General features: G+C 34.5%; 1 protein-coding gene across 1 annotated transcript in view; it reads left to right on the top strand.

Annotated features, from left to right (window-relative positions):
- The window catches only part of CNTLN (centlein), a 188,197-nt gene that overhangs the window by 139,062 nt on the left and 21,158 nt on the right, over window positions 1-27,977 (top strand). Inside the window, exons 19-23 of the mRNA XM_062608993.1 lie at window positions 16,500-16,664; window positions 19,874-19,971; window positions 21,696-21,822; window positions 23,401-23,538; window positions 23,899-24,084. Of these exons, the coding sequence (XP_062464977.1) occupies window positions 16,500-16,664; window positions 19,874-19,971; window positions 21,696-21,822; window positions 23,401-23,538; window positions 23,899-24,084 (714 nt within the window). The remainder of the gene's footprint in view (window positions 1-16,499; window positions 16,665-19,873; window positions 19,972-21,695; window positions 21,823-23,400; window positions 23,539-23,898; window positions 24,085-27,977) is intronic.

The following is a 27,977-nucleotide window of genomic DNA, read 5'->3' as shown; positions in this document are numbered from 1 at the left end:
AAAACTTGTGGAGACTACGTGAAGTTCATAAATACACTTACTACTATTTATATTGCTGTATCATGTAGAAATTGTAAAAAGTGTGGGTTTGTATTAAAAGAAAATCTGTGTCACAAGGATTAGCATGTTCTTGTCATGTTAGAGACAGTATACATGTGTATTAGCACATCTAATATAGTTATCTGATAATACAATAACAGTATATAATTGTATTATACTATATACTTATAGTAAGCACTGGAAAATACTATCTTGTAATTTTTTTCTTCATGGATTTCATGTGATATGTAGTTTATTTTTCTTCACCTTCCCTGTGATTTAAACAAACTTTCCTTGTGCATTGAATCTTATTATTAGACAAAAACTAGAACTCAGTTTGTAGTTTATTCTCCCAAAAATTTCCTGAATAAGATACTATCTGGGACCTGGAAAAGCTCAACAGATAGTCTTGTAATTGAATTCCCTTTTGTACTCACAGGAGTGTTTTCACTGAAATCAGTCTGATCGGATCAGCATAGAACGTTCTTGAACATTCAGTACTATGTAAAGTTCTGAGGATAATGTAAGGTTTTGTCAGATGATATTTATTCCTTGTCAAATTTTACCCCCCAAAATCCTTTTATTTGGGAATAATTATTCATATGTTGACAGATTACATTTCAGCACTGGCAGTCTTTTTTTCTCATAGATTGTCATAGAAAACCAGTTTAGGTTACAATTGGATCAGTACTCTTAGGCTTGTTCACTGGAATGGTCTATGAATTATTCATTACTACTACCTACCAGTATTAACTACAAAAGTGATTTACTAACCACTAACCACATGCATGTGCTTATTTCCACTGAATTCAATGGCATTTCAAGACCACCCGGTGTATGGTGGTAAAAATAAATTTTATTTGCTCTAGTCTTGAATATAGACCTCTCTGTAATGAGATGTTCTTTTGTGTTTTGAACTTGTAGGGAAGGAATTACAATGGAGAATGTAATATTTGAAATATCATTATACTGTAATAGTTATTATATTGTATGATTTAGTATTCTGATAGACTATCAGTCTGTGTACCATTCTCTGTGTACCATTCTATATAGGTGCTACTAAGTGCAAGAAATAGGTGCCTTGAGTTTTTAGCAGCTGTATGTCGTACCTTGAAAGTCTGAATTCTCTTCGTTTGCAAGATTTCAAGAGTCATGAAACACTTTGGAAGTACTTCTGCATTTCTTTATACTGTGAGCATGAGTTGATTCTCCTGGCCTCTCCTAATGCATCCTTTTATCCTGCTTCCCTTTCCTTTGCTCTTGTCCTAATCTGGTCAATAATTATCCCTTATTGTGAAGCTAAGGGACATAAGATTGGTGGAACAGGGTGCTCAGCATGGTTAGCAAGGTAGATAGGTGCATGGAATAGGTGAATCAGTAAAAGATGGGTTTGCTCCTTATTTGAGAAGTTGGAATTTGAAGGAGCAGGGTCATGGGATTGCAAAAATGGCTCTGTGACCTGAAAGTATCTAGAAGTCTTACAAGCACATCCATTTATTTTTGTTGTGTGTCCCTGTGTAACAGTGATTGCTTGTATTAAAATGTACCTATGAGATTAAATGCCAGAAATGATCATCATGGTTGGTTCTACTTACTATTTGGATTGGAGCTAAGCATTGACACATGGAACAGTGTAGATTATGTGTCTCAGTTCATGCCTTAAGGTTAAATTGGTGCATATGAGTACCACTTAATCATTTTCAGTAGTTCAGAATCTCACGTACCATGAAATTAATTTTTCAGTTGATCCCTCACATGAATGATAACATTATTTTTTTCCCCAAGATAATGGTTTACACCTTACACATCTATTCTGTTTGGATATACTATGAAATATATGACAGTCATTTTGCTGTTTGTTTGATAGGTAAAATCTTTCAATCATTTTTTAAAAATTAGTGGCAATGTAAAAAATCCAAGCCAGTGTAAGAGGATATCTTCAGTCATTGACAGCTATTTTAAGCTTTCAATCATCACCAGAGGCTGATTGAAAAGTATAGATCATTATGACCTCACAGCGTTTTTAATGAGGAAATCATTACATCATAATGAAAACCAATACGTTGCTCAAGTTCATATTGAGCAAAGCTGAATTGCTGTCTCCTGGGAACCAGGGACTCTGAAGAAAAATGAGAGTCCTAGTAGGTAATGAGCTGAGCATGAACTCCCATTGCCATTGTGAAAAATACTAGCACAGTCCTTGAATATATAAACTGGAGGCTATACAATAGAAGCAGAGAGAATGTATTTTCTTTCACTTGGCGTGATTTGAGTGCTCCTAGAATACCCTATGTAGCTCTAACCCAGAATCCAAGAAAGACATTGATAAAAGTAAAAAGCATTTCAAGAAGACTCATGAAAAAGATTTGAAAATACACCATTCCAGAAAACAATTTGATGTTTTCAGAAAGTTAAAAGGAGTTTAAAAATTAAAGGGTAACTGGAGTTTAAATATTTGCATGAAGAGTCTTCAGTCTAGCAAATGAAAATTGGAAAAAAAATTCAAGGGCACAGAACTGAAACAAGATAGAATCATACCAGATACAAGGTTTGTAATTTTTATGTGACTTTAATTGACCATTACCAATTGGAGTCAGAGAATTGCAATTATATTGGACAGTTAATCTAAAAAGGAAGAATTAGTGAGAAATCAACTGCTCATGGTTAGCAGTGGGCCGTCTTTCTGCAGAGAATAAAATAAAAAGTCTGTTCTGTAGGAAGCCACAAAAAATAGAGATGGGAGGAGAGAGGATATGTGAACTGAGCTATGTGAACTGAGGTAATGAAAAGTACAAACAGGCAGGTATGTTCTCAACTTCAGTAACACTTCATTTATCTGTGGAACTGAGGGAAGAAATGCGTGTACTTCGTAGAGCACAGCTGATCAACAGTATTTTTGTAATGAAACCCAGAATGCATTTAATGGTGCTGTGAAATAAAAAGTAAACATGGATGATAGATTTAAGAAAAGTCAGACCAATATTTTAAAAGAGTCTAACTGAAGCCAAGGGGGAGTGTTATAATGATGTTCAAACATCAGGTTATAAAGAAGAGAAATTCTGAGGCAGAGGAAGAAGCCATCACCATGCAAGACGTACAAATATAGACTCATGGCACAGGGAAAATGGATAATGAAATGGGGAGAATGACCTAAGATAAATGAATGTTCCACCATGTGCAACAGGAACATTAAAAGAGAATTAGCCTTTAGCAGAAGAAATGAAAACAGAAGGAATAATAGCTTTTGTGGTGTGACGTATGCAGAATTTAGATTACGTTGGTCTGGTACATCCCTTTACAGTTACTGATTGCAGAGCTGAGAGAAGGCTAAAGCCTCATACAGGTAATGTGTAACTTGGTAAGGTAAATTCAGTTAAGAAAAAGGTGAATTACAATTTGTTAATATTTTTTTTCATATTCTTTTGTCTACCTGTAGGTTGGAGTGTAAAGAAACAGTTTTTTAGTGAGCTAGTAGTGAAATATTTGAAGGAGAAAGCTTTTCATTTGAACTGGGGAGACAGAGTCAGATAATCTTTTTTAGTCAAAATCTTAATAAAATACTTAAGCTGATACACTTCATTAAGGGCTTGGCTTCCAAAGAATAAAAATACTTATTTTTCAAAGTATTGTTTGCAATAGAAACTTTGGTAGAAAAAAAAGAAAACTAAATCAACAATGAGAAACAAATGAGGGAAAAGCATTCTGATATATAGTAATTTCAGTTAAAGATTTACAGGTGCTGCATTTATGTGAAGATAGAAATTTTACAAGCTTTGTCCCTCAAGAATGAAGTTGAGGTAACCATGAGGAAAGCTAATCAGCGGGAGACATAAATTTCCTTTACTTAGGAAAGAAGGCCTATGTCGAGGTCTGAAACGCAATTTTGATGTTTATGATGATTTACAGTCTCAAGACTTCGACTTTGAGTAGTTTCCCTGAAGAAAAGTTTTCTCATAATTTTGATAAGAAGGCATTATTTGTAGCTTAGAGTGCATTTTATTGCAGCCCACTGTCATACATATTACTGTGTATAGTTCAAAAGTCATTTTACAGTAAATTCTTCAAGATTACAAATATTGGATTGTCCTGACTGTATTATTTTTTTTCTGTCAAGATTTGTAAAATTTTAGTTTCATTTCCATTTATTGTAAAATTTTAGTTTAGTTTCCATTTCTCAACTGCTGCTTTGTGATGTTCTTTTCACAAGGAGTTAAAAACTTCTGTATATATACAAATGCATATTTTCTTATTTACATACACTCACCGTGTATCTCCAGACTTGTCTTTACACTGGCAGCTTTTGTAGTAGACATGGTGTGTAAGGTATTCAGTTTATATATGTCAGATCCTCCAGGGCCATGGCTTTTGCCAGATGAAGCACTTTCGATTTTGAGGCTGATGAAACACAGTGCTATTATTGATCTGTGCATGACACAGCCTGTATCTCTGCTGGCAGAGTGTAGCAACATTTATCCAGGAATTTGTGAAATGTCACTCGGATCATGTTCATAAGGTAAACTGCAAAAACCAGGATCCGAGCTGAGAATCCATGAGGAATTGGACGTGACTCTCTTACTCCTTCGTCCTATCTTCTAGGTCAGCCAAGTGGTATTTGTTAAGACAACGTCTGTGTTTTGTGTTAGGTGTCGAAGAAAGTATGATTATCACTAAGAACACCCTGTACAATATAGTCCTACTGTTGTTTTACTCATTTTTTTAGGCCACTTCAAAGAACAGTATTTTAAGTTAGTTAAAGCAATCTAAACATTGCAAGTCTATAATTTCTGTTGTGTTTGTAGAAAAATGACGGCTCCTGTATGGCTCCAATCAGGAAACTCTGTTTACATTTCCCAAAGGATTTTAATTTTTCTTGCTTCACTTTGCATTTGGGGATGTGCGGCAATAAATGCTTGCCATTAGGATCTCAGTAAGCAGTGGTGAGAAAGGGTGTGTGACTGTATTTACACATAAGCCTGCCCAAATGCTTATATTTAGAGGTTTGATTTCTTTATAAATTACGATTGAAAAAAGCTGTGCATTTTTGTTAGTATCAAAAGCGTGTCATGTAAAACATAATGCAAACTAAGGTAAATAATAAAAAAGCAAGCTTTTATATCAAGTCAAATGTGACTTTTCCAGATATTTTTTTGTAAGTAGTGTTTCAGCAATAGACTCAGTGTAATCTGGAAATGGATGTTGCACCTTCTCCTTAAAAAAAAATTGTTTTAAAGTGTAAAAAAGACACAAAAAGATACAATTCCTAATTTAAGTTTTGGTTTCTAAAGTAATTTGAAAGTTAGCCATGAAGGAAAAAAATAATTATTGTGATACTTGCCAACATTTTTCAATTCTAAACAGTAAAATCTTTAGAAAAGTCTCTTGATTGTTTGATTTAAAAATCAACTACTAGTTAAGGAAAGAAGAAATAGTTTTTACTGAAGTTAAAGATTTGAGTTTGGCCATCTTGAGGGTTTTTTCCCAAGTATAACAAGGTTTTCTTTTATTTCTGTAAGATAATTTCTGTAGTTTGAATCCCACAGACCAAGTCCAGATTTAAATGAAATATCATTAGCAAATTACCACTGAAATTTAATTAGCCTCAACTTTTTAAAATGTTCATACTTGATGCATGTATTTTTATATGTTATCCTTCCCTTTACAAGATTGACATATGTGAGATGCAAACTCATAAGCTGTGGAAAAGCAAACATTTCAGTTGACTGGTTTGTGGGGCAGGGTGGGGTGGCTTGCTGGTATGTATGTTTATTTAGCGAAAGTCCACAGGTTGGACAGATACCAGTGTCTGTTTCTCAGGAACATGAAGATGGTGTTACAAATCATGAAAGCCACCTGTTTGTCAATCTGCCACTCTTCATAGTAAGCCATTGCCAGTTTGTCAGGCACTATTTCTTACAGGGAATTTCAGAGAGGGCATTTATTTTGCTACTTAGCAGTTAGCAGTGTCAAGGCACTCTGTGAGATACTGTGTCTTATTTCAGACACCACACATAAAATACACATATTGGAGGGGAAAAAAAAACAAACAATTCTAGGTTTTGAACATGTTAAATATGGGAAAAAATTGAAGGAGTGTAATTAATGAAATCTATAAAATAACAGATCATTAGTAAAGACTGACAGAGTGTAATAGCCAAAATAGTTTTCCAGTGCATAAAAGATTATTTAAAAGGGCTAGTGGTCAGTTTGTGCTTCCATCTCCTGTAAGGAGAATAAATTTAATTTTTCAAGAAAGATTATTTAGGCATAAGGCAAATTTTCTCTCTGAGGGCACTGAAGAACTGCAGAAGGCTGCCAGGAGGATCTTCACTGTAGTTTAATTTAAATTTTGCACATGTGGTAAATTTAATGCATTCATGACATCGTTACCAGTCTTTCTCTTTTGTCCTCATTTTTATTTGGAAGGACTTTTTTTTTTTTACTTAACTAGCACAGGAAGAGTTTGAACAATGGAGCTAGCAGCTAGTCCTTGCAAGTCTTTTTTTTTCCTGGAACACCGAATTCTCCTTTTCCTCCATGCAGTTTATGACTCTTTGGTTTTTAGTTAGGTGTGTAATGGTCAGAGAGCAGGACCATAGCAATAGCTCCCACATCTTGTCCTTGGGGAAACAATGTCAGAAAAAAATACGTAGTCCTAGAGTTCTTTTTAACTCCTCCAGATTTCAGAAGAAGAATCTTCATTACTAGTTCAGCACTCTTAGGTCTCCTGCAAACCAGAAGTTTCCTGTGTTTGGCCCTATTTTCTTACCCATTCCAAACTGAGATTTCTTTGTCCAGTTTACTGCAAAACATTTTTTAGAGCCTGCATCTTAGTCCAGCTTTCTCACTCTCACAATACGTTGTTTAAGCTTGTATGTTCAAAGTTAATGTCCGTGCTCTGCTGTCCTGGCTACTCCCTTTCTCTGCAAGAAGAAACACCAAAGGACGCATCCATAGCCAGGAGCACAAAGGAGAGTAGTACAGCCATTCTTATCACTTTACCAAGGAAGATGCATGAGCCTTCAAAATGCATGTGATTTTATTTTTTGTCTTTCTAGGCATAAAATAATACAAGTCAAGAACTAAGGTATCTTCAACAACAGCAGAAAAATGTTACAAATTAGAGTACTTAGTAGACAAAAAATGGTATCTGGAAACTGCACCTGAGATTCTTTTTTTAAAATGGTTATTTACAGCATTCCGTCCTTGGGATTGTCCTCATTTTTCTCTGCCTTAGATCCTAGTTATTGCAGACAATGAGCAGAGGCTCACAGGGTTCTTTGGCATCCCTGCAGAAGTCACACACTATTACTCGTAACCAAAAAAGAAGAGTTTTTTTGGTTTTGCAGCCAGGTTAGTTTGCCTAAAGTGCCTGAACTTCATGGTCCAGCTACTGCTAGAGGATGTAGAAGTATGATTATACTTCCTTACTAGTGCTTTGCGCCATATGATCTGCTCTGCAAAAGATTCACTAGCAACTGATGAGGTAATCAGGGGCCGTTACCATATCTTGTGTCATGTTTAGGTTAATTTTGCATCTCTGTGCACAGTTTTCTGTTAATTCATAGATTCAAAGGTGGTCCTTGGTATTATGTACACCGAAGAGAAACGTGTGACTTTGTCTACACGTATATCTCAGTGAAGCAAGCCGAAGAGAATCAGGCAAGTGCTAAGAGACAGCAGCTAGAGGTGTGGTTCAAGCTGGGACACTGAACTGCGGAGCTTAGGCACAATGTAGTCCTCAAACTGTTCATGTATATCAAAATAATTAATTGCCCAGATGAGTCATAATATTGATAATAATCATAATAAAGGAAAAGTGTATTTTAATTTATGCATTATCTGAAAATACGGCTTTTGCTTGTGATGGTCCTTTCAGCTATTTAATACGTAATGAAAGGAGTACTTTACTCAAACTGTTCATTTATGCCTGTAATTTTAGCAAGGGTTCCAATGATAACATAAGTTACAGATTAAAGGTAAGGCTGTGAGGGTTCATTTACAAGAATCCAGGGATGAATTCTCACTTTAATTTATACGCAGTACCATTGTAGTAGTGTTTTTTAGATGCAGTCCATTATTTTGAAATACATCCCTTTCTTTGCATCTTCCCCACAATGTCTGTCGTCAACTTCCTCGTACTTCTTAGAAGTGGCTAGTAATATGCCTTTATTTTCTTATCTAGACATGTAAATAATACACTAATATTTGCACAGTATCACCCTTATATGACTAAAAAAAATCTAGGTGTTTTACCCTTTTTTTCAAACTTTGTGTTGTGTATTTCTACTTTTGTCCTCCTCTGTGAGAACATGAGAGTTTTCCTAAACTCCTGAGTAACTAACTTTGCTAATACAGTTTATACTTAAAATGATTTGCCTGTACACTGCTGTCTACATTAAAAAAAAAAAAAACAGAAAAAAAAAAAGAAGCTTCTGCAGATATTTTTTCATGTTTTGTTAATATCTGAAACAATTACAAATTAGGTGTCTGAATAATTATGTAAAATTAAATATAGAGCAATCTTGAAAATTTTGTCCCTTGAATATTTTAACTCACTTCTTGTACCTCTAAGGTATATGGGGTTTAGTAATTTTTATCTCAAAATATCACTTACATCACTTCTTTAAACCTTTGTAGCTTTTAGACATGTTTTCTGTAGGATGGTAGAAAATTTTTGTTAGCAGCTGAAAAGTAGATTTAAGTGTACAAAACCAATACATTAAGAGGAGGCCAGAATACAGGAGATGAAACAGTTTTCCCTGTAAGTGCAGAATACCTGTCTGCTTGTATTTGAGATGCAGCAGCAGTATTTCAATAGAAAATGGTTCGTTCTCTAAAACAGATGGAAATGAGGAGACGTTAAATTAATATTTCACCATTCTTTCAGCTGTTTTCTTCCTTTCTTGCTTATATTTTCTTTTAAAAATAATTTTAATTTTTAAAGATATAAAGCTGTATGCTTTGGAAATAAGTGGGTAAATCAAAAGAAAGTTTAAAAACAGTCTTTAAAATAGCATTTTCATTTTGATTTCTTTCTATTTTATGTGAGCTATACAGAAAACAGATGGAAGCATTATTAATTTTTTCCCCCAATGAGTTTTAGTGCAGCATATTTGTATGTGTTATCTGAAACATATGAATACTTAGTATTGCTGCTGTTAAATTTGTAATGAGTTGTAGGGATTGTGAAATTCCCTGACTGGCTCTCATGCAAGTAGTTCATTTGCAGTGCTTAGATGTGTTAAGATTAAGCAGAGGGAATATGGCAAGCACTATCCCTGACCCTAGATGAAAAAATCAAATTTCTAGCTTCCTGAGTTTGCCCCAACTGCCATGTTTGGTTAAAATCAGATAAATACTGTTCAACCCTGCAGAAAAACTTTGCAGTAAAAACTAGTCCTAACTTTAAAGGATTGCATGGATTCCATGTCTGTATTCTGTAGTAATTACAAAGGAGTGGAAATCTTAGGGCAAATTTTTGCATCAGATGGAAGTCTTTGCTTATATATAGCAGCAGTACTTACTGTGCACAGGCATGTTATGTGTTGGAATACCTAAGTCAAGTTGTATTTGTGTAGGTAACAATGGTGGTGTTACATGGAAACACTGGGTTTGGACTCAAGCCAAATCCTCACAACTGGGTTGCCATAACATCCAGATATTTTCAAGTAGGACACAATGTTATGAAATGTCTCATTTTCAGTTGAATTGTAATAAAACTTAGTTTTATGTATCATGTGGAGTCTGTGTAGATATTAATATTTCTAATATGTATAAGATATAGCATAATATACTCTATTTTTCTTTTTAAGAAATATTAATTTTTTTATGTTATATAGATTTTGTCTGGAAATGTTAAGGCGTTATAGACAAGGTCATGCACATCTGTATATTCTGTCAATTTGCATCTCTGCATTGGAAGTTCAATCCCTACAAAAATTAAAGCAAGTAGTTGTGAGCATATAATCTGTCATAATGAAATACTTATATAAGTAATGTTACATTCATAGTTAATAGTCCTTATATTCCTTTGATATTTGCAAGGACAGATAGAGTGCTGCATCTATTTAGTATGAAAGCAAGATAGTTTTCTTAATATGTACAGAAATTAGGCATGGGATACAGCAATATTTACTCCTACAGAGACATTAAATCAAAGTAATAGAAAATGCAAGCTAAAACAGAACTGCTGCAGGTCAAACCCCTTATATCTGAATTGGTGTTATCATTATACAGATGGCGTTTCAGAAGCATTTTCATAGTTTAATATATGATGATATTATATATATAATATTACCTATATTATGACTTTTTTCTTATTTCTCGTAATTTATTTGAAAAATCATTGGTTGCAAAATGTGCAGTTCTGTACTTAGGCTTGTCTGTTGTTTATAACAGCAGATTATTTTTTTTTTTAGAATTGGGCTCAAAATGTATTGCTCCAATTCATTTATACATGAGTGTGTGTTTCTCTAGAATAGATGCATGTGCTCCAGTATTGATCTATGTGGTATTTATCATTCTTTAGAAAAATGGAAAGGTAAAACAGAACAAAATTTAAAACGGACCTGTCTGCTCTGATTTTATTGATTTTATTGTTTTATTTTGTAAGATACTATAGTTAAATGTTATAATTCTGTTTTTTTATAAGGTGTAGAAAAAAATTATCTGTAAAGAACTATAAAATAGCTGAATTCAAATTACAAGTAAAACATCTGTTTATGAAGTGGTACACAGTAAATAGCCCTTTGTAAAAGAGATGATTACTCTTGATCAGTACTATCACACGAATAAGAAGATATTAAGAAACGTTGATAAGAGTTTGTTCATGATTACAACTGTATTCCCAATGATAACTGAATTTATTATTTATATGTGTGAAAGGGCCATTCTATAGGTAACAGTGTAAACATTGCTTTTATAAAACTGATGAACTCCAATTGTGTTACAGTGACATTATCAATAGGAGAACTGTTTTTTCTTAAGTAAAATACTTGAGATGAGAAATATACCTCTTATCTGCATGCTGATATCTGTATTTCTCTGCTGGGAACTAATTTAAACACTTCATGAGAGATTGACATTTTCAGTACCTTAAACATCCTTAAAAGCTGCTTTGTTCATTGCAAACCATATTTAGTATGACCTCCTAATAATGTAGCATACCTCAAGTGTCATGCCTGTCTTTACACTGGAGCTGTGTTCATCTATACTAGACAACTGCACTTCAAGGAAAGATTTTTTTTTTTTTTTCTTGATAGGCAATTAGCAGTAATTAGGAAGATTCACTTCAGAAAGATGTCAACATGAGATTGTTTAAAAAAGTTGAATGTCAGTGGCTTTAAAAGAACTTTTTTTTTTTTCCTGACACATAGGTATGGCATTTGAAACATGAAATGTTAATTTAACTTTTCTGCTTATTATTCATGCACAATATTATTTTGTCATTCAGATACTACACTGACAGAGTGCAAAGGGTGTTAAAATAGTGCTGTTAGAATAAAAAGAGGATTAAGCTACCATTGGCCAATTAGCCAAAGGGTACTTAATGGTCTCTAAAGGATACTGAAGTCTAACAACTAGCTAAAGAACTGGCAAAAAGTCCTCTGCATTACCTTCGTTTACTTGACATTTTGTGAAACAGTCAGCAGCTGAAAACTGGATTTGGCTGAAAAAAAAATTTAACTCAGTGATAAAGTAAATTTTACTAAAATTTCAGAAGAATATATGACAAATAACTTTTACATTTTATAACTTTTTCTTGCTTTTGGGCATCTTTATTTAAATTCAGGGCTAGCATATTAAGTCACCAAAGATTTTTCTGTTTCATATTTTTTCTTCATGTCTAGAATACTAAGTAATCAACCACTTACAGCACTTGCATGATGCGGATTTGGAGTTATTTGCCTTTATATGATTCACAATAAGTATGCGGCACAGTTGGTATTTTAGTCAGTTACATATCTTTTGTATTTTCAGATAGCAATGTACCATTTTTGGTAATTTCAGTTTGGGGTTTTTTTTTTTCCTGTGGCCCATCAGGTAGGTTTTTCTTGAAGAGAACAAAACAGGGTCAAGATAAGAGGGACTGAATAAATTTTGCCTTGGATATTGTAAATAGATTTATCATTATTTTGTAACGTTTGATAGAGTGTGTAAAATTATAAATACCTGACTATGTGCCTTCCAATACGTTTAGAAAAGTTCTGTCATGGTTTATGTGTGCAACAAGTACTTCTTATCCTGGATATACTTAACAATCAAACTAAAGCTGTGAGAAAATAGGATTTAAGATGAGCAGAGTTAGATTCTGAAATAGACCTTGGTACAGGATATTCATATCTATGCATAGAGCAAGTGTATTTTATTACCTGCCAGATTTCTTAGAGAAAAGATAACGGAATATGTTGACTATGTATCACTTACAGACATATAGATGCATATTGTAATGTTTCATGTCCCAGGGTTGTACGATGGGTGGCAAATACTAATTTTAACCATCTGAGGTATTTATATTAGTTATATTGGATTACTAAAGAAGTAGTAAAATCAGGTAATGCTATTGCTTAAAAGGGGTTTCAAGAATACCTGACTTACAGCCCATCTTATAATTTTGCCTAGAATACTGTCATGGTTTAAGTCCAGTCAGTAATTCAGAACCGTGCAGTCACTCACTCACTCCGCCCCCTCCTCCCCCCAGCTCCTGGAGGGATGGGGAAGAGAATCGAAAGAATGTAACTCCCACGGGTCGAGATAAGAACAGTCCAGTAACTAAGGTATAACACAAACCACTACTGCTGCCACCAATGATAATAATGATAAGGGAAGTAACGAGAATACAACCACTCACCACCTGCTGATCAATACCCAGCCCAACCCTAGCAGTGATCTAGCTCTTCTGGGTAACTGCCCCCAGTTTACATACTGGGCATGACGTGCTGTGGTATGGAATACCTCTTTGGCTAGTTTGGGTCAGGTGTCCTGTCTCTGCTTCCTCCCGGCTTCCCCTCCTCCCTGGCAGAGCACGAGACTCACAAAGTCCTTGGTCAGAGTAAACATTACTGAGCAGCAACTAAAACCATTGGTGTTATCACCACTGTTCCCAGGCTGAAAGTCAAAACCACAGCACTGCACCAGCTACTAAGGAGAAAAATGACTGCTACTGCTGAACCCAGGACAAATATATTCTGCATAATATATTCTGCAAATACAAATGTATGGAATCATGTACAGCAGTGGCAGTGCCGTATGAGCCACCACTAAGAGAAATTTTCATGCATGCCAGTTGCAGGAGGAGGGTGACTGAGCTAGAAGATCCTCACAGGTTTGTTGTGATTCTGAGGAGCAACAGGCCATTCTAGGAGATTCCTACATTAATCCTTTGGGCCTTCCATGCAGCTATCTTTCTGAGCAGAGGGCTTATGATAAAAAGTATTGCTGAGTCACTGCAAGTTTTGCATTGACTACATAGAAACTGAGATTTCATCACTTACTCCTTTGTGTACAGCAGAACAGAGTGTCATGGGTATACCAGGGGCAGGGAGATTAAGATAGATGGATTTTAAAATATTGAATCTATACACATCTGTTAAGCCAAAACACTCTGGAGGAGGTGCAGCAGAAAAAGGCTGCTACATGGTGGAGTAACAGCAGTAGCCTGCCTTTACCAACATCTGGTCTAGCTGGTGTTTAAGATTCTAACTTTCATCATGGTGACCTTTTCCCCTGGAGTAAATCCTTTTTACTCTGTCACTCACAATTTGTGTGCATGGGAGAAAACGCACAAACCCCCGACATGTCTGAAAAAGAAGCAAGAGAAAAAGGCTTGACCTAAAACTTAGTGAGTTGCAGCAGCATAATGAACTTGATTCTTAAGTGAGTAAATACAAGGAATATCTTTTAGGTAGAAATATTTTGCCTAGGCTAGGGGGCTGTTTTTCACAGCATACATAGATTTATAAAGAATTTTCACATAACCTGTCAATATATTGCAAATAGAAGAATAAAGCAATAAAATCATCTACCCTGAAACATCATTTACATTGTTTCCAGAGCAGTTAAGAGACAACCTTCTTGATACTAGATGATCTGAAGGTCCTTTCCAACCCTAACTATTCTATGATTCTATATCGCTGATTGCAATTGCATGACTGTCTTTGTCTGCAAGCCGGGGGGGGGGGGTTGTCTTGTAAATCCTACACTACTCTCACTTTACCCTGGTAGTTCTGATGCTGTTTCTGAATTCATGGACATTCATATCTGAAGTATTTTTTTTACTACCTTCTAACTTAAGTAAATTCTGTAACCAGCGTAGCACTGTCGCCTTTGGCATCTGTCCCATGAAAGCCCTTTCTTTTTCAATATAGTTGCTGTCGTTTTGGGGAATGTAGCCACTGCAGTCATGGCATTTTAGACCAGATGCATTTTGGCAGCAGCAGTAGCCTAAGAAACTTCTGAGAGTCACAAGCAATCTTGGGCAGACACGGGGGCATTTCTAATTTTAATCAGAGATATTGATCTAGCTATGATTTTTTTTTCCTTTTCTTTTTATGAATAATTTATTACAGAGACACTGAATCGTGATGTTCCTCGTGTAGAAATATTGGCTACACGGGACAAATTAACATCCTTATATCCATCTATATCTTTCTATACTACTACTGGTTTTGCTTATTAAAGTAGACTTCATTTTGTCTTCTACTGAAATAATATTAATTATGAGAATATATATATTAGATTAAGGAATAGAAAGTTAGAAAATTCGTAAACACTATTCATCTCTTATTCAATAATGACAGCAGATGCAGAAGAAAATGGAAAGATTAACCCACTTTACTACGAACTTATCTTGGAGATATGGATAAAATGCCCATTTGCTTTAATAAATGCACTCAAGTGTGAAGTACTGTTAAGGTGGATGCAGGATGCACTTTCTTGTATCTGTGATATTTTTTGAAGTTAATGTAAAGTCTACAAGCATTCTCATTTAATTTATAATGGGAATAAACATGAACATAAGTAGTTTTATTTGGATATATATGTGATCTTCAGATGATTAGTATATAAACACGTGTATAAAGAGGTTTTTTTCTGCTAACATCATGTAGTATAAAATCTGGTTTTGAGTTGAATAATAAATGCTTGGAAATAGAATAGTATCTTTAACTTTCACCCATGGATTTTTGTGTACCAGTATATAATTGGTCATACATTTAGTCATTTCGAACTGCAGCATCTTCTCCAGATTCTCATCATGATTCTTCACAAAGGAAGGTTTTTTTGCCCTTTGAGAGATTTTGAATTACCATTTTATATAATTGTTCCTTATGTTAAACTCTGGTATTACAATCTTCTTTGGAATAATAAGGTAGTACAATAGTTACCCTCTTAAGGAGCCAGAGTTGTTAGGCCATTGGTGGCTTTGGCTGACTACAGATTCATGAAAGTTAACCACTAGCATAAAGATTATTTCAGGTCTTCATTTTACAGAAAAAAAAAATCAATGATATTTAAATTAAAACAAATACTTAATTTAAAAGCTTACCTCCATACTGTGAAATATATTGCTGCAAAAATCAAGTCTTGTCAGTTGTCAATCAAGTGCAACAAGACTGAGAGTTTATTTGCATGTTATTTGTTTGAACTAAATCCCTAGCAAGCCTCGTCTGCTAATTGGACTTAGCATTTATGTTGCTAAATGAGAAGCATTTTGGCTCCAGTATAGGGTGGTAAGACCTACCCAGTGGAATAAACAACTAACATCTGTTATCCTGTCCTGCTCCAGCTTGGCTTTTACCACTTAAGTACCTCAGCCCTAGAGTCAAGGTTATGGAATATGTGGTTCTCTGGCTATGGTGCATATATGTGAAAGGGAAGAAATAGCACAACATGAGTACAGACCAGCCAACCAGAAGATATTTAGTGCAGCTGGTCCACTTTGCTTTAACCTCTACAAGCCCTACAAATATCGCAACAAAAGCCAAGAGAAAGCTGTATGTTTTATAGCAGTTGTCAACATAGCTGTTCAAGTGAGCTTACGGTGGTCACCATTAAAGTAGATTTGACATTTAACCACCTTTTAATATGCATTGGTGGTATTTCTTCATGCTTTGTGTAGAAAATAATTGCTGAATTCCAGGGAGGCTGTAGGTAAACAGGTTTTAACAGTAACTACTGTTACAGTTTTATATGAGAATTTTAGCCTGTCATAGCAAAAATACCAATGTGTACAGTCAAAATTAAATAAGCTTGCCTTAAAAAAAAAAAAAAAAAAGCTTGTTTTTAGTGGTAGTTGACTTCTCTTTCCTGCCAGATTTGATCTTCATGTGGACTAGAAAATTCAGCCAGTGGCTGTGCAGTGTAACTAGTTTTATCTATACTGTTTCATTCCTCTTGAATTCCAAACCAGAGAAGCATCTAATTTTTAGGATATGATTGTGTTTCTTCTGTTTGTAAAACAGGTGTTGACCTCCAACCTGGCCAAGTGGCAACAGGAGAAGGAAGATTTACAAGAAAAATTGAAGTTGAGAGAACATCTGTCTCTAACTACTGGAAAGAGTGAAGCCACACCAGCTCATTCAAAGAACATCGATTTAGAGATGAAACAGCTGCAGTGCAAACTAAAGGTGACAGAACAGATTATCTAGTGTTGAGGATAATTCATATGAACAGTATTTCATAACTGGGTCAAGCAGGTATACATGTACGCACATAGGCTATCATTTATGTATCTTAGCCAATGATTAGCAACTTAGGTGTTAGATAACCTTTGGTGTTAAGTAGAAATGTAGTCATAAGGAGGAGAGTTTAAAGTTATAATTAAAAGATTTGTGCAGATCAAATAAGCCATACAGGGAGGCTTGCTGGGTTTTCACACAATGATAAAATTCATCTTGTTGAAAAATGCTGTGGAATTACTTCAGTGAGAAGTGTATTGAGTCCTTGCTTCCTTTAAGAAGGAAATAAGCAGCAGCAGTCTCTGACAAGAGAGCAAAAATGTGAGTTGATGGGGGAGCTCATATAATGTAACAGTGTTGTGTTACCTATATTTCACTACTATTCTTGCCTTCAAGAGACATTCTTTTTGTATTTTTGCAGATTAGCTGGTAGGAAAATGCTAACTTGATGATGCTATTTTTCAGTTTCAAGTGATTCTGTTATATGTGGTTAATGTAGTTGCTGGACTGTGCTGTTGTGGGAGTGTTCTCAGCAGGTGGCCTGCCTCAAACATATTAATTCTTCCTCTCTTCACACTGAAGGAAATATATGTGCAACTGAATGTTTTAAACTTAGGTTTTTTTCTGTAATTTTCTTTTTAATATTTGAAGAAAGAGAAAAGGTCAAAATTCTACAGTTTCTTGCTTCTAGAAGAAATGGCACACTTTCAAGTCGACTGCCAAAAGGCCAACTAGTAGAAAAGGCCATCTTACATGAGTGGTGTAGATAATCTGAGTACTAGATTAGCTGTAGTAGCACATGAGAGGGTGTAGGGCTCAGATCTCTTATCTGTTGATGGTAATCATGGTATTACAGATCTTGGCTCTAACACACCAAAGGCATAACATCAATATTCAGGGGTTAGTAGAGGTAGGTCACATTGATAAAGAGATGAGGGCAGCAGGGAGTAGCCCTGTAAAGGCACGTAATTTGATCTGCTTTAATTATGCGAAAGATCTTGAAACCATACATGCTGACTTCTTGAGTGTTGATTTTTAGATTTGGGGTTGACTATCTGCTTCTGTTGCTGGTGAGTGGTAATTTCTGTTAATTAGGGTTATTCCTTTTGGATGAGCATGCTCATTATCCAGAAACCTAGCAGTCAATTGCTCTATGGAAGTAAGAAAACTAAAAAATGAAATGTTTGTGTGTGTGTGAAACACTCTTAACAGTAACATGTCTGCAACATGTGACCTGCAAAATACATGGCTGAAAAATCACAGGGTTTTTGTTTCTGCAGCAGGCATTTAGCAAACATATATAGATCTGATGTCAAAAATACTAACATGACTTCTACTTCTTAAAAGATGTATTATATTTTTATTTAAAAGTAAACTGTATGCAAGACTACATTTAGAATAAGTATAGTCTGTGACCCCCATATACAAGTTAGTAAAATCACTAGTTGCTGAATCGCATGAGTTTTGACCTAAGAGCCTGAAAAGCTATTTAAATCAAGTTATTGAAATTCTTAGCCTTGTTTTGACCTAATAATTTTTCAGAAATTTAAGTCCTGCAAGTATTTTTATCAGAAGAAATTGGCAGTTGTCAACTACTGCTGCAGCTATCTAGCATACTTAAAAAAGGGATACAAAGTTATTTTCCTAAAGGGTTGAATGTGAAAGCAGCAAAAGCTTTACTCATAGCTCAAAATTTCAAAGTGCCTGGTTTTGTTAGTTAATCTTTTTTATTCAGAACTATCTTTGCAGTATTTGTTTATGTTGTGTGTAATGATTCCTTGTATCGTTGCCAGTAGGAAGTGTAGTAAGTGTGGGTGGTGAGTCTGGAAGCAAAATGCTGTAAGCGTATGTCTTCACCTCTGAGCATGTGCAGAGGCCCACCTAAATATTCAAATTCATATCTGATGTGTAAACCATCTAACTGGGTGCTGTGCTTCACGCTAACAAAGCTCAAGCTCAACAGCCAGGTTTCAGGAAAGTCAGGAATATTCTGCTAGCATGCATTATTTTAACAGTTTTCTGGTTTACCTCACATTTTAATAATAGTAAATAGACTAGACAAGTTATTAAGAACAATATTTTACATCTAACTATGCACATAAGAATATACGCTCCCCTTGAGGTGCAAAGAGCTATGTACCATACTCCCATTAATGTTAATAGGTGTTACAAGTCTGCACTGAGCAGAGAAATTCTCCTGAAGTATCTTTGTTTACAGCATGTCTGATCTGTTCACTTATTGTTTATTCATAATGAGTAAAAAGCTGTAGTGGCTGAACCTGCATGCATATATGCACACATATATGTGTGTGTATGCTTACACATATGTGTCTTTTGGCAACACCTTTGGGAGTTCTGAAATATCTATATGTGATGTTTTTGAGCTGCCATTTTCAGCAATGGCATTCAATGCATATGGTCAGTTCAGATTGCTAAAATGGCTACTTAGTTAAATTTAGTATTTTTATTTCCATGGAGTGATTCAGTTGTTCTGTATTTAAATCTTATGTAGATTATCTGTGTTTGCATGAAGGAATTGAGTGTTTTTTTTCACTTCCTACTATATACAATGAAGAAAGGCCAACAGCTGTGTAATTCTCCTTCGCTGGGATTACATATGCCTGAAAGTTAGAATCATACCTTTTAGTTACTGATTTGTGTTAGTACAGCCAAATTTGTGCTGTTGAGTTTCAAGGCACATAAAAATCTTGTGGGTTTTCTTGTATTCCTAAATGCACATCATGAAAAGGGATTATTGGAAATAATTGCTCTACAGATGTAAGCCCCTTGTGCTGTAGAACTATACCATTCAAAGACGTAGTTTATATGAAGATCCAATTTTATTTATCTTGTTTTCTGTTACCTTTTCAGCTGACTGGAAAATGTGGTGCTGATAAGTGAACTGGGCTTGCAGGTGTACTGGGGAGCATCTATTAATCATACATTATTAGAACAATGGAAGAGTACTGATGTTGATTATATTTGCCAAGGAACATATTTTTACTTAACTGTTGCTAGAAAGTAAGAATGCTGTTTTTGTACCAATTAATTTCTAAGAACATTCATAAAATACACAGCCCATTATTTCGATTTTACTGTTGACTGCTATAATATTCAGTCTGCTTTATTTATTTATATTTTAATACTTTTCAATGTAGAATTCGAATAATGAAATCACTAAGCAATCAACCACCATTAAGTCGCTAAAAAACGAAGTCCAGGAAAAGGAAGAACGCATACAGGAGCTACAAGCAAAGTAGGTTCACTGTTCTATCCATTGTGTTTGGTGCCACCCAGTGGCAGCTGTATAATTGTTAGAACATTAACCATTCCAAATAGAATTTTAAGAGAATGGTTTTTTTTCTTTTTATTGCAGTCTTGCAGAATATTACGGGGTTTTTTTGCAAATTGAAGCAGTATATGCTAAAACTGCATTTTGTGTAAATTGATAAGTGATTAGCTAGCCACAGTATTATCTGTATTGCAATAGGAATACCTTCAATCAAAACTCAGACTCTAGACCATCTTATCCTTGATGTAAGTCTAAATGAATTCTTCAGCACTGTTAAACACAGTCTTTCAAATACATTAATTCTTTGCCTAGGGGCTAAGAGGCGTGTCAAGGTTCAGATGCTTAAACAAGATTAAACATCCAGTCTTGAATTCATAAAAGGTTCAAAGGGCCAGTTGTGTTTGTTTCTATTTTAATTGATTAAGGTTTATTACTTATTTAGATATTCACATGTATTTTTGTGAAGTATGCAACTGAGACCTTTATTCTACCTACTTTACCTGATATAATGCTAATCTCTAATTTTAATTACAATTTTATTACTGTATAAACATAAGATGTTACTATAAAAACATAACCTATCTGTGAATTTCTTTTCTGCGCCAGAGTGTAACTCCTTTAATCATTCTTTTTGTTGTTGTTGTTTGTAGAAAGAATGCAGTTTACTTACCTGAAATTACTTCATATCAAAAACAGAGAACTATTGAAATTGTTAAATTGTCTGCATTTTGTATTTTCTGTTTTAAAGTGAAACTGAATTTTTCTACCGAAAGACTTAAATTTAAAATAGAGTTACTGGTTACCATGCTTCCTTTATAAAATAGATACTGTTTTTTTCATAAACTGTAAGATACAATCACCAAAATAACATTAATAGTATAAATGTGAAATACATAGAAATTTTAAGATGCACTCTTTTTCCCTTTTTTTTTAATATGGTGTTAACATGATATCAAGAATGTTTTATTTCCGAACATATTATCATGCATTTTGCTTTCATTAAAGAAAATATAAAGTCCAGAAGCCTGAACACATTTAAGTATTGCTTATGTTTCTGTTTGAAATACTAATTTGTATTATAACAATGGAGGCTTAGTATAACGGATAATTTTGTAATTGAACAGAGATTATTTTGAGTAAATAAGAGTTTCATTTTTTTGAGAAGTTTCTGAGAAATGCTGATGTTATTTCTAGGTTTTGCATGTTTTAAGAATTATCTTATTATAGAGATGTAGATTTTTCATGTATTTCTCAGCTGAATGAAAGGAGACTGCCCCCTTTCACTTTTTTTTAATTAAATAATTATGAAACATCAGAGACATTTAATGAATTAAATTACTAAATTTTGTGTTCAACAGGCTTTTTGCCTTTTTTGAAAATACCCTAAGAAGAATGATTATGATTTCAGATTAGACAAGGTAGTGCATATACCACAGCAAAAAACAAATCACAAATTAATTGGATATTTAGAAATAGGTCTGTTTAATAAGAGACTTGAAATTGGTTTTAATGGTAGAGAATAGGGTAAATTGCACGAAATGCACCAGCCTTTAATAAAAAAAAAGATGTTTTAAAACTATAAGAATGATAATTCTTGTTATGCATTTATACGTTTTAGTTGTTTGAAGTAGTTCCATATTAACAATGTTTTCTAACAGTGACATGCAGTGTAACTTTGTTCCTTCTAGGATTTCTCGATTGGAGAGGGACCTTATTATGAAAAGACATTTGATAGAAGACTTAAGGTCTCGCCTAAAAGCAAATCAAGAAAATGAGAAAACTTCTAATGAAACATTACAAAGTCTTGAGAGAAAGGTACTTCTTTCTTGCCATTGATAGTTTTAGGAAAGGCAAAAACTGGTGGATTTGCAGAAGTTACTTCAACACACTGTACTAAATCAATATATTGCTTTAAGCAAACAACATACAGTTATGGGTGAAATTCCCTCTGCTATAATTTGTATAAAATCAGTATATGGTGATAGGTTAGATGCATTCAACATAATTGAATGTATCTTCTTAAGAGGTCTAATTAAATATTAAAGTATTCAGAACAATGAGTTGCGAGGATATGCTGTAAGGAGTTAGATTTAGTTTTATGCATTGTTAAGTTTGTGAGATATATTAGACCTGAAACAAATGTGATTTTACATGACATGCGCTAATGAAGTCCATGCACCTCTCCTGCCTATAGTAGCTAAATGCTTTAATATGTTAATCTATTTTCTACTCCAATGTTATGAATGATTCTGAGTTCTTAGCATAATGTAATTGTCTGTTCTATAGCAAATTATTTTCTCCTGCAAAATTCTAGGATGATTTCAATGAAGCTAGGAGAACTTGTATATATTTTGGCATATTTTTATGTTACCCAACCAACTTACTGCACTTTGGCCTTTAAAGCAAAAAGACTATGATATTTGTTTGAGAGGTTATGCAGCTTATGACCCCAAAATAGACAGAAACAATTTACTAGTTTGCTTTTGCTTTCCTAGAATGTGGGTGCTTGTTGTATATCACAAGCACCATCTTTGCTTGCAGTTATATAGCATTTTCAGTTCTAGAGAGAGCTGCTGTCTTACCCTCCATGGCAAAGATACAATGTTAGTAAGAAATCTGTAGCCAGAGAGCGAGAGCTTAAGTAAGCAAGGGAGGTAAAGTAAGAAACAAGATAAATACCTGGGTTTGGTTTCAGACAAAAGATCTAGATTGGCATTACGTACTTTGATGTATTTTAATGCTGTTCTTTGAGTATTTTATATGCTGCATTTCTCAGATTCCAGAGAACCAAATTCTATACATTAATTTGATTATTCCACATGGAAAATCAACTTGATAAATTTTGCGTTATCTTCGGCAGAAGATCAAAGAAATTCCCTGCTACTCAGTATTGCCAGGAAAAAAAAATGTGATTAATACTGTCAGAAGAGCTGAATGATTTTCTAGGAGCATTGGTCTCTTTCATTTTACCCAAAATCAGTGTTTTCATTGTATGGCAAAATGATAATAATTATCTAAAAGACTTTACAGACTATTAACTTGCAAACAGTTACCATTTATTCAGCTGAGTTTTGACTAATGTTTTTACCTCTGATAGAAAAAATGACTGGAAGTTGTGGTTTGCTCCCTTTTGCAGGCACTGTGACGGCACAATTTTTATAAACAAACCACTCTGCACATGAAGAGTTTTTCTTTACACTTAATATAAGTCAAAACTTTATATAACAGGATTGTATGCAATCTTTCTTTGTTAAAGACTAATTTCAGAAAAAGGTCGTTTAATCAAATTATTTATATACTATGTGCAGTATAGGTAAGCTTAGTTTTTATTTGATTTTCGTTTTTGAGTTTTGTATCTTAATAGAAATTGCTCTTGTCCATTCATTATTTCAGGCAAAGGCACTGGCTGAAGACTGTTTGAACAAAAAAATTTCCATTGACTCACTGAAACAAAAACTTAATGTAGCTACAAAAGAGAAGTCTCAGTATGAGCAGATGTATCACAAGGCTAAAGATGAGTTGGAGAAAAAGGTATATTGGAGTTATGATAGCTCCACTTCAGAACTTCTTCATACCTCACTTTCAAATGGAAAGTTGCAAGGTCACCAGCTTAAACTATTTAAATACAGAAAGGGAAAAAAGAGCAGAATAATAGGAATGTGTTTTTCTGATTTAATTGTCACGTCACTGAAATTTGGAGACTGAAACATGGATGTGATGACTGAAAATGAAATATTTTTTTCTGTTGAAATTACATTTTATGTGTTGCAAATAGAATGTTCTGTGATGTTAACCACTGTGTGGGAGGCAGGTTTGTTCGTTCATTTTTTTGTGGCACATGGATATCAGCTTTTAATATATCACTGCCATTTCTCTGCAAATATATTTCAGGATCACAAGCTTACAAATCTAGAGAGCAAAATGACTGAGACTGAATGTGCCATGGCTGAACTTGAGACTACTGCATCTCAACAACTACATGGCTTGGCTAAACAAAGCAGGCAGGCTTTGGAAACTGTGCAGAAGCAGCTGCTGCTCACCAATGACAAAGTAGAACAGTTCATGACATTTGTGAAGGTTTGAGATTTGATTCTCTTTTAAGTGTTCACCTAAATAAAAGTATTCTTGAGTGAAAGCAAAATGTAAAAGATTAAATGAGGGTAATCTTTGGTGCATTCCCTGTTCTGGAGCAATTTTTGAAGTTCCTGCAACTCAGTTCTGAACTGATCTAAACAGGGAGAAGAGTCAATGGCTCTAGGTATCTTTCCCCTAGACTTCTGAAGATTTTTGTAATTTTTATTGGTCATCATGGTGTATATGACTGCCAGTGTACTTGTTTTCAAGAAAAAAATACTTAGTTATGTAACAAATTACTCTGCCAAAAAAAAATTCCTGACATATTTAAGAAAATAATTCATATCTGTTGATTAGTGTGAATTACCTCATTTTCCACATTCATGTGCTTTTTATTGCGGAAATATTAAATAAGGAAGCTTCTATGTTGCAAAATTGAAAGTAGTTTTAAGAGCAGTATGTAGAATATTATTTCCTTATTTTGGTTATAATCTGCTACAGTGCATCACACAAGAATACTGTGTCTGTGGTTTATACAGATTGCTTCATCATACTACTTCAGTATGTAGTTCTATAAAATGACTAGTCTGGTTTGTATCTTAATTTTGAAATATAAATATTACTTATTTTTCTGAAATATGCATTAGTAACTAAGAATTGCAATGCCTATTCAGTATATATCTATCTTGAATTTAGTATATAAATATATAACCCTAGAATAGTTAGGGTTGGAAAGGACCTTCAGATCACCTAATTCCAACCCCCCTGCCATGTGCAGGGACGCCTCACGCTAAACCATCTCGCCCAAGGCTTTGTCCAACCTGGCTTTGAAAGCTGCCAGGGATGGAGCACGTCTGAGTCTGAGCAAGTTGTTTGAGCAAGTCAGATGGCATCTGAAGTAAATAGTAGTGGTATTTTAATGCACTATAAAAAGAAAGCATATGTAGTTATCTCTTCATTAGTAACTTCCCAGCGTGGATTGAAATTTAGTAACTTAAGTACTTGTACATTTTACCTTCATTCTGTCATCATCAGATAACAAGTCACTATCTACATGGCAGTTTTCAGACCTGGCGTTGGCCTGAAATGCAAAATTCACATAAATAGAAGACTGAACAATGTTGAATGCTCTTTAAATCCTGAATTTAAAGAATTTATAAACTAAAATATCTAAAGTGAAAATGATGTTTGACTTTCATGAAAAAGAATGTGCCTGTTATTTAAAAAATTGATTATTTTGGCTTTTAAGGCTGTGATTAAAATAAAGGCTATCTTCTGCTTGCCTTGGTTTGTAACCCTTGGGAAAGTGGTGCAAAACCAAACATGCTCTGTGATTTTGAAGTATCTTGCCTATTATTGAACAAACTTATATTTTCATAGGGGAAAATGTGCTTTTTTCTCAAACAGACTGTTTTCTCTGAGAGTTAAAAAATGAGTGTTCTTTTCACAGCTGCATGCTTATTTTTGGCGAAGTACGGGAAAGCCTGTATTAATCTATTATTTTTTTTTTAATGAAATACTGCTATGTTATTGACAGAGAGGTGCAACTCAGTCTCCATTCAGACTGCTATTAATTTTGGAATGACTTTATTGAATAAACTACAGTAGCTATTATAGGCAAAAGAGATAGACAAGTGTCTTCTTGTCGATACTTTACATACTCCAAGATGAAAAATTTTGTCAAAAACCAGAAAATGAGAAAGTAAAAGATCTTCTATTCTCAAAAGCAGTTTAATGAGGAAAATTGCCTATTAGCAGCTATTATGATAGTTCATTCATCATTGAATAAGACAGCTGCCTGTCTAGTTACCATATTGATCTACTGTATGTGAAAAGTATGTTAATATGTAGTTTCTCTATAAATAATAACATTTGGCTAATAAGGCTAAATATGTAGTTTCTTGACTGGATAAAAGAATATGCATGCATATTTGAAGTAGCATTTTTGCTGACTACTGTTCCTCTGCAAAATGATCTTTTGAAAATAAGATCTGTAAGTTCCTCAGTAGACTGCTTCATTTAGTTAGGTAGTAAATATTTATGGGGAAAAAATGGAGTTCTCTCAAATCAGATTTTATTCACAGTATAACGCTGTAAAAAACATAGCTGAAAATCCTCTGTGTTTCTGTGGAATTTTGCAGTATATTGAGTAAATCCTGTTAAAAATACCTCTTACGTATCTGTTGCTATAACCCACATAGGAAGGTTGAGGTGGCACGGTAAGTGGTAGTACTCCTTCCTGCACCAACTTGTCCTTTGAAGTCTGCTCTATCTCATTCTTCTCTCTCCTTCCAGGTAGATGTTAATTTTCCCTGATCTTGGTCTTCACTCAAGTTTCAGTAACTCAACTAAATGAGTTTTTCTGTATAGAGATCAATTTTAAACCATCTGTTGCTTAACGTATTTAATATATTTGTAAGATGCTCTTGTCTTTGCTTGCTATTCTGACCACCTCACAAGCCTTACTTGTTTTTCTGAGTGCAGGTGTAATCAGTTGAGCGCAGTTACTTTTCTAGCTGTTCCATGTCTCTTGTGACATTATATAGTTCTTTTTTTAACACACAACAATTAAATCATTTCCATGTTGCTAATTAATAGTTAACAGCTAATTATAGGACAACAGAGAAACTTCAAAGAAGAGACTGTGGCTCTTTCTGTTTATAGCAGACACTGTTACTCACCTTTAGATTTATTGATAACTGAGAACCACAGGATCTTGAATCCATTTGGATCAATATACGAAGTTGCAAAACCTGGGGGAGAAACCTCTGATACAGAACACTGGATCAAATTAGAGGATATGATTGATGATTTACTGCTTAACCACATATTTGTAATGTACAATAAAGCATTTCATTGCTATGGAGAGCTCAGTTTGGGACAACTACACAACTAACTAAAATTGTTTCTACCAATGGTGGAAGAAATATTCACAGTCAAAAGTTGCTGTATCCAGTATAAGTCATTATTGGACTTGGATAGTGATACAGGGATCAGGTGTTACATCTTAAATGAAACTAAGGCTGTAAGTATAATGTAAGCTAGGCCAAATAAAACATTTTTATTACAAAAGAATATGAACTACCTGCAAGAGGGACCAGGTGGCTCTGAGAGTGTTTCAGAAGCCTTTTGTACAGTTACTTGTTTTTATCCCATCCATCTTCCAACAGCACCATAAATTCTCTTTGAACCATTCATCCAATTTCTATAGTGCACCACTGGTCAGTATTTTATATAACATGTACTGCATTATCAGATCCTCAGGCAGATCTTGCCAGTTATGTGCAGCACAGCAACCAGAGCATAATGTTTTTTGTTGTACAATTTGTAGTACCTGTGACAATACATACAGCCACTGCATAAACTTAAAAAAACACTATGAGACTACTTGACTGGATGTCTATTGAAAATAAGGTAGAACATAATAGTTTGCTATGAAATGGTCCAAAATCCTGCCTAATTCTGCGGGAATTCTGTTTTCCTGCATTACTGTATTTGGTGGGGTTTTAGTGGTTATTTGTAGGTCACCTAAACTTTGACCACCTATTGCTGTTATGGATCCCTGTAAGCTCAGACCTCAGTAGTGTTGTCTGTCCCATTCAGCTTGTACATTAGCAAAACTACTTTTTATAAGTTAGTCTGTGGTGGTGACATCTGCACTAGCATGAAAATACTGGAAGTTTTCTGACCTTGAGGATGACATTTTGAAGTTTTGATAAGGCACCTATATTCAACTGCAGTTTCAATAAATAGGTGATGGCGGCTAGATGCTTCAAAGTCAGCTAAATGCATTTCTCACTTCCATGATGCCTTTGTAATTTGGGACTTACATGCCCTCCACAGAGGATACCCACTGAAACACAGTTCACATCTGGTCTGTTCTGGCATTGTTCTTG

The sequence above is a fragment of the Pezoporus occidentalis genome, unplaced genomic scaffold (genome assembly GCF_034315485.1).
Source record: "Pezoporus occidentalis ecotype Australia unplaced genomic scaffold, CSIRO_AGI_Poc_V1 ctg133, whole genome shotgun sequence".
Classification (NCBI taxonomy): domain Eukaryota; kingdom Metazoa; phylum Chordata; class Aves; order Psittaciformes; family Psittacidae; genus Pezoporus; species Pezoporus occidentalis.
This window is presented reverse-complemented; position numbering and strand designations above follow the sequence as displayed.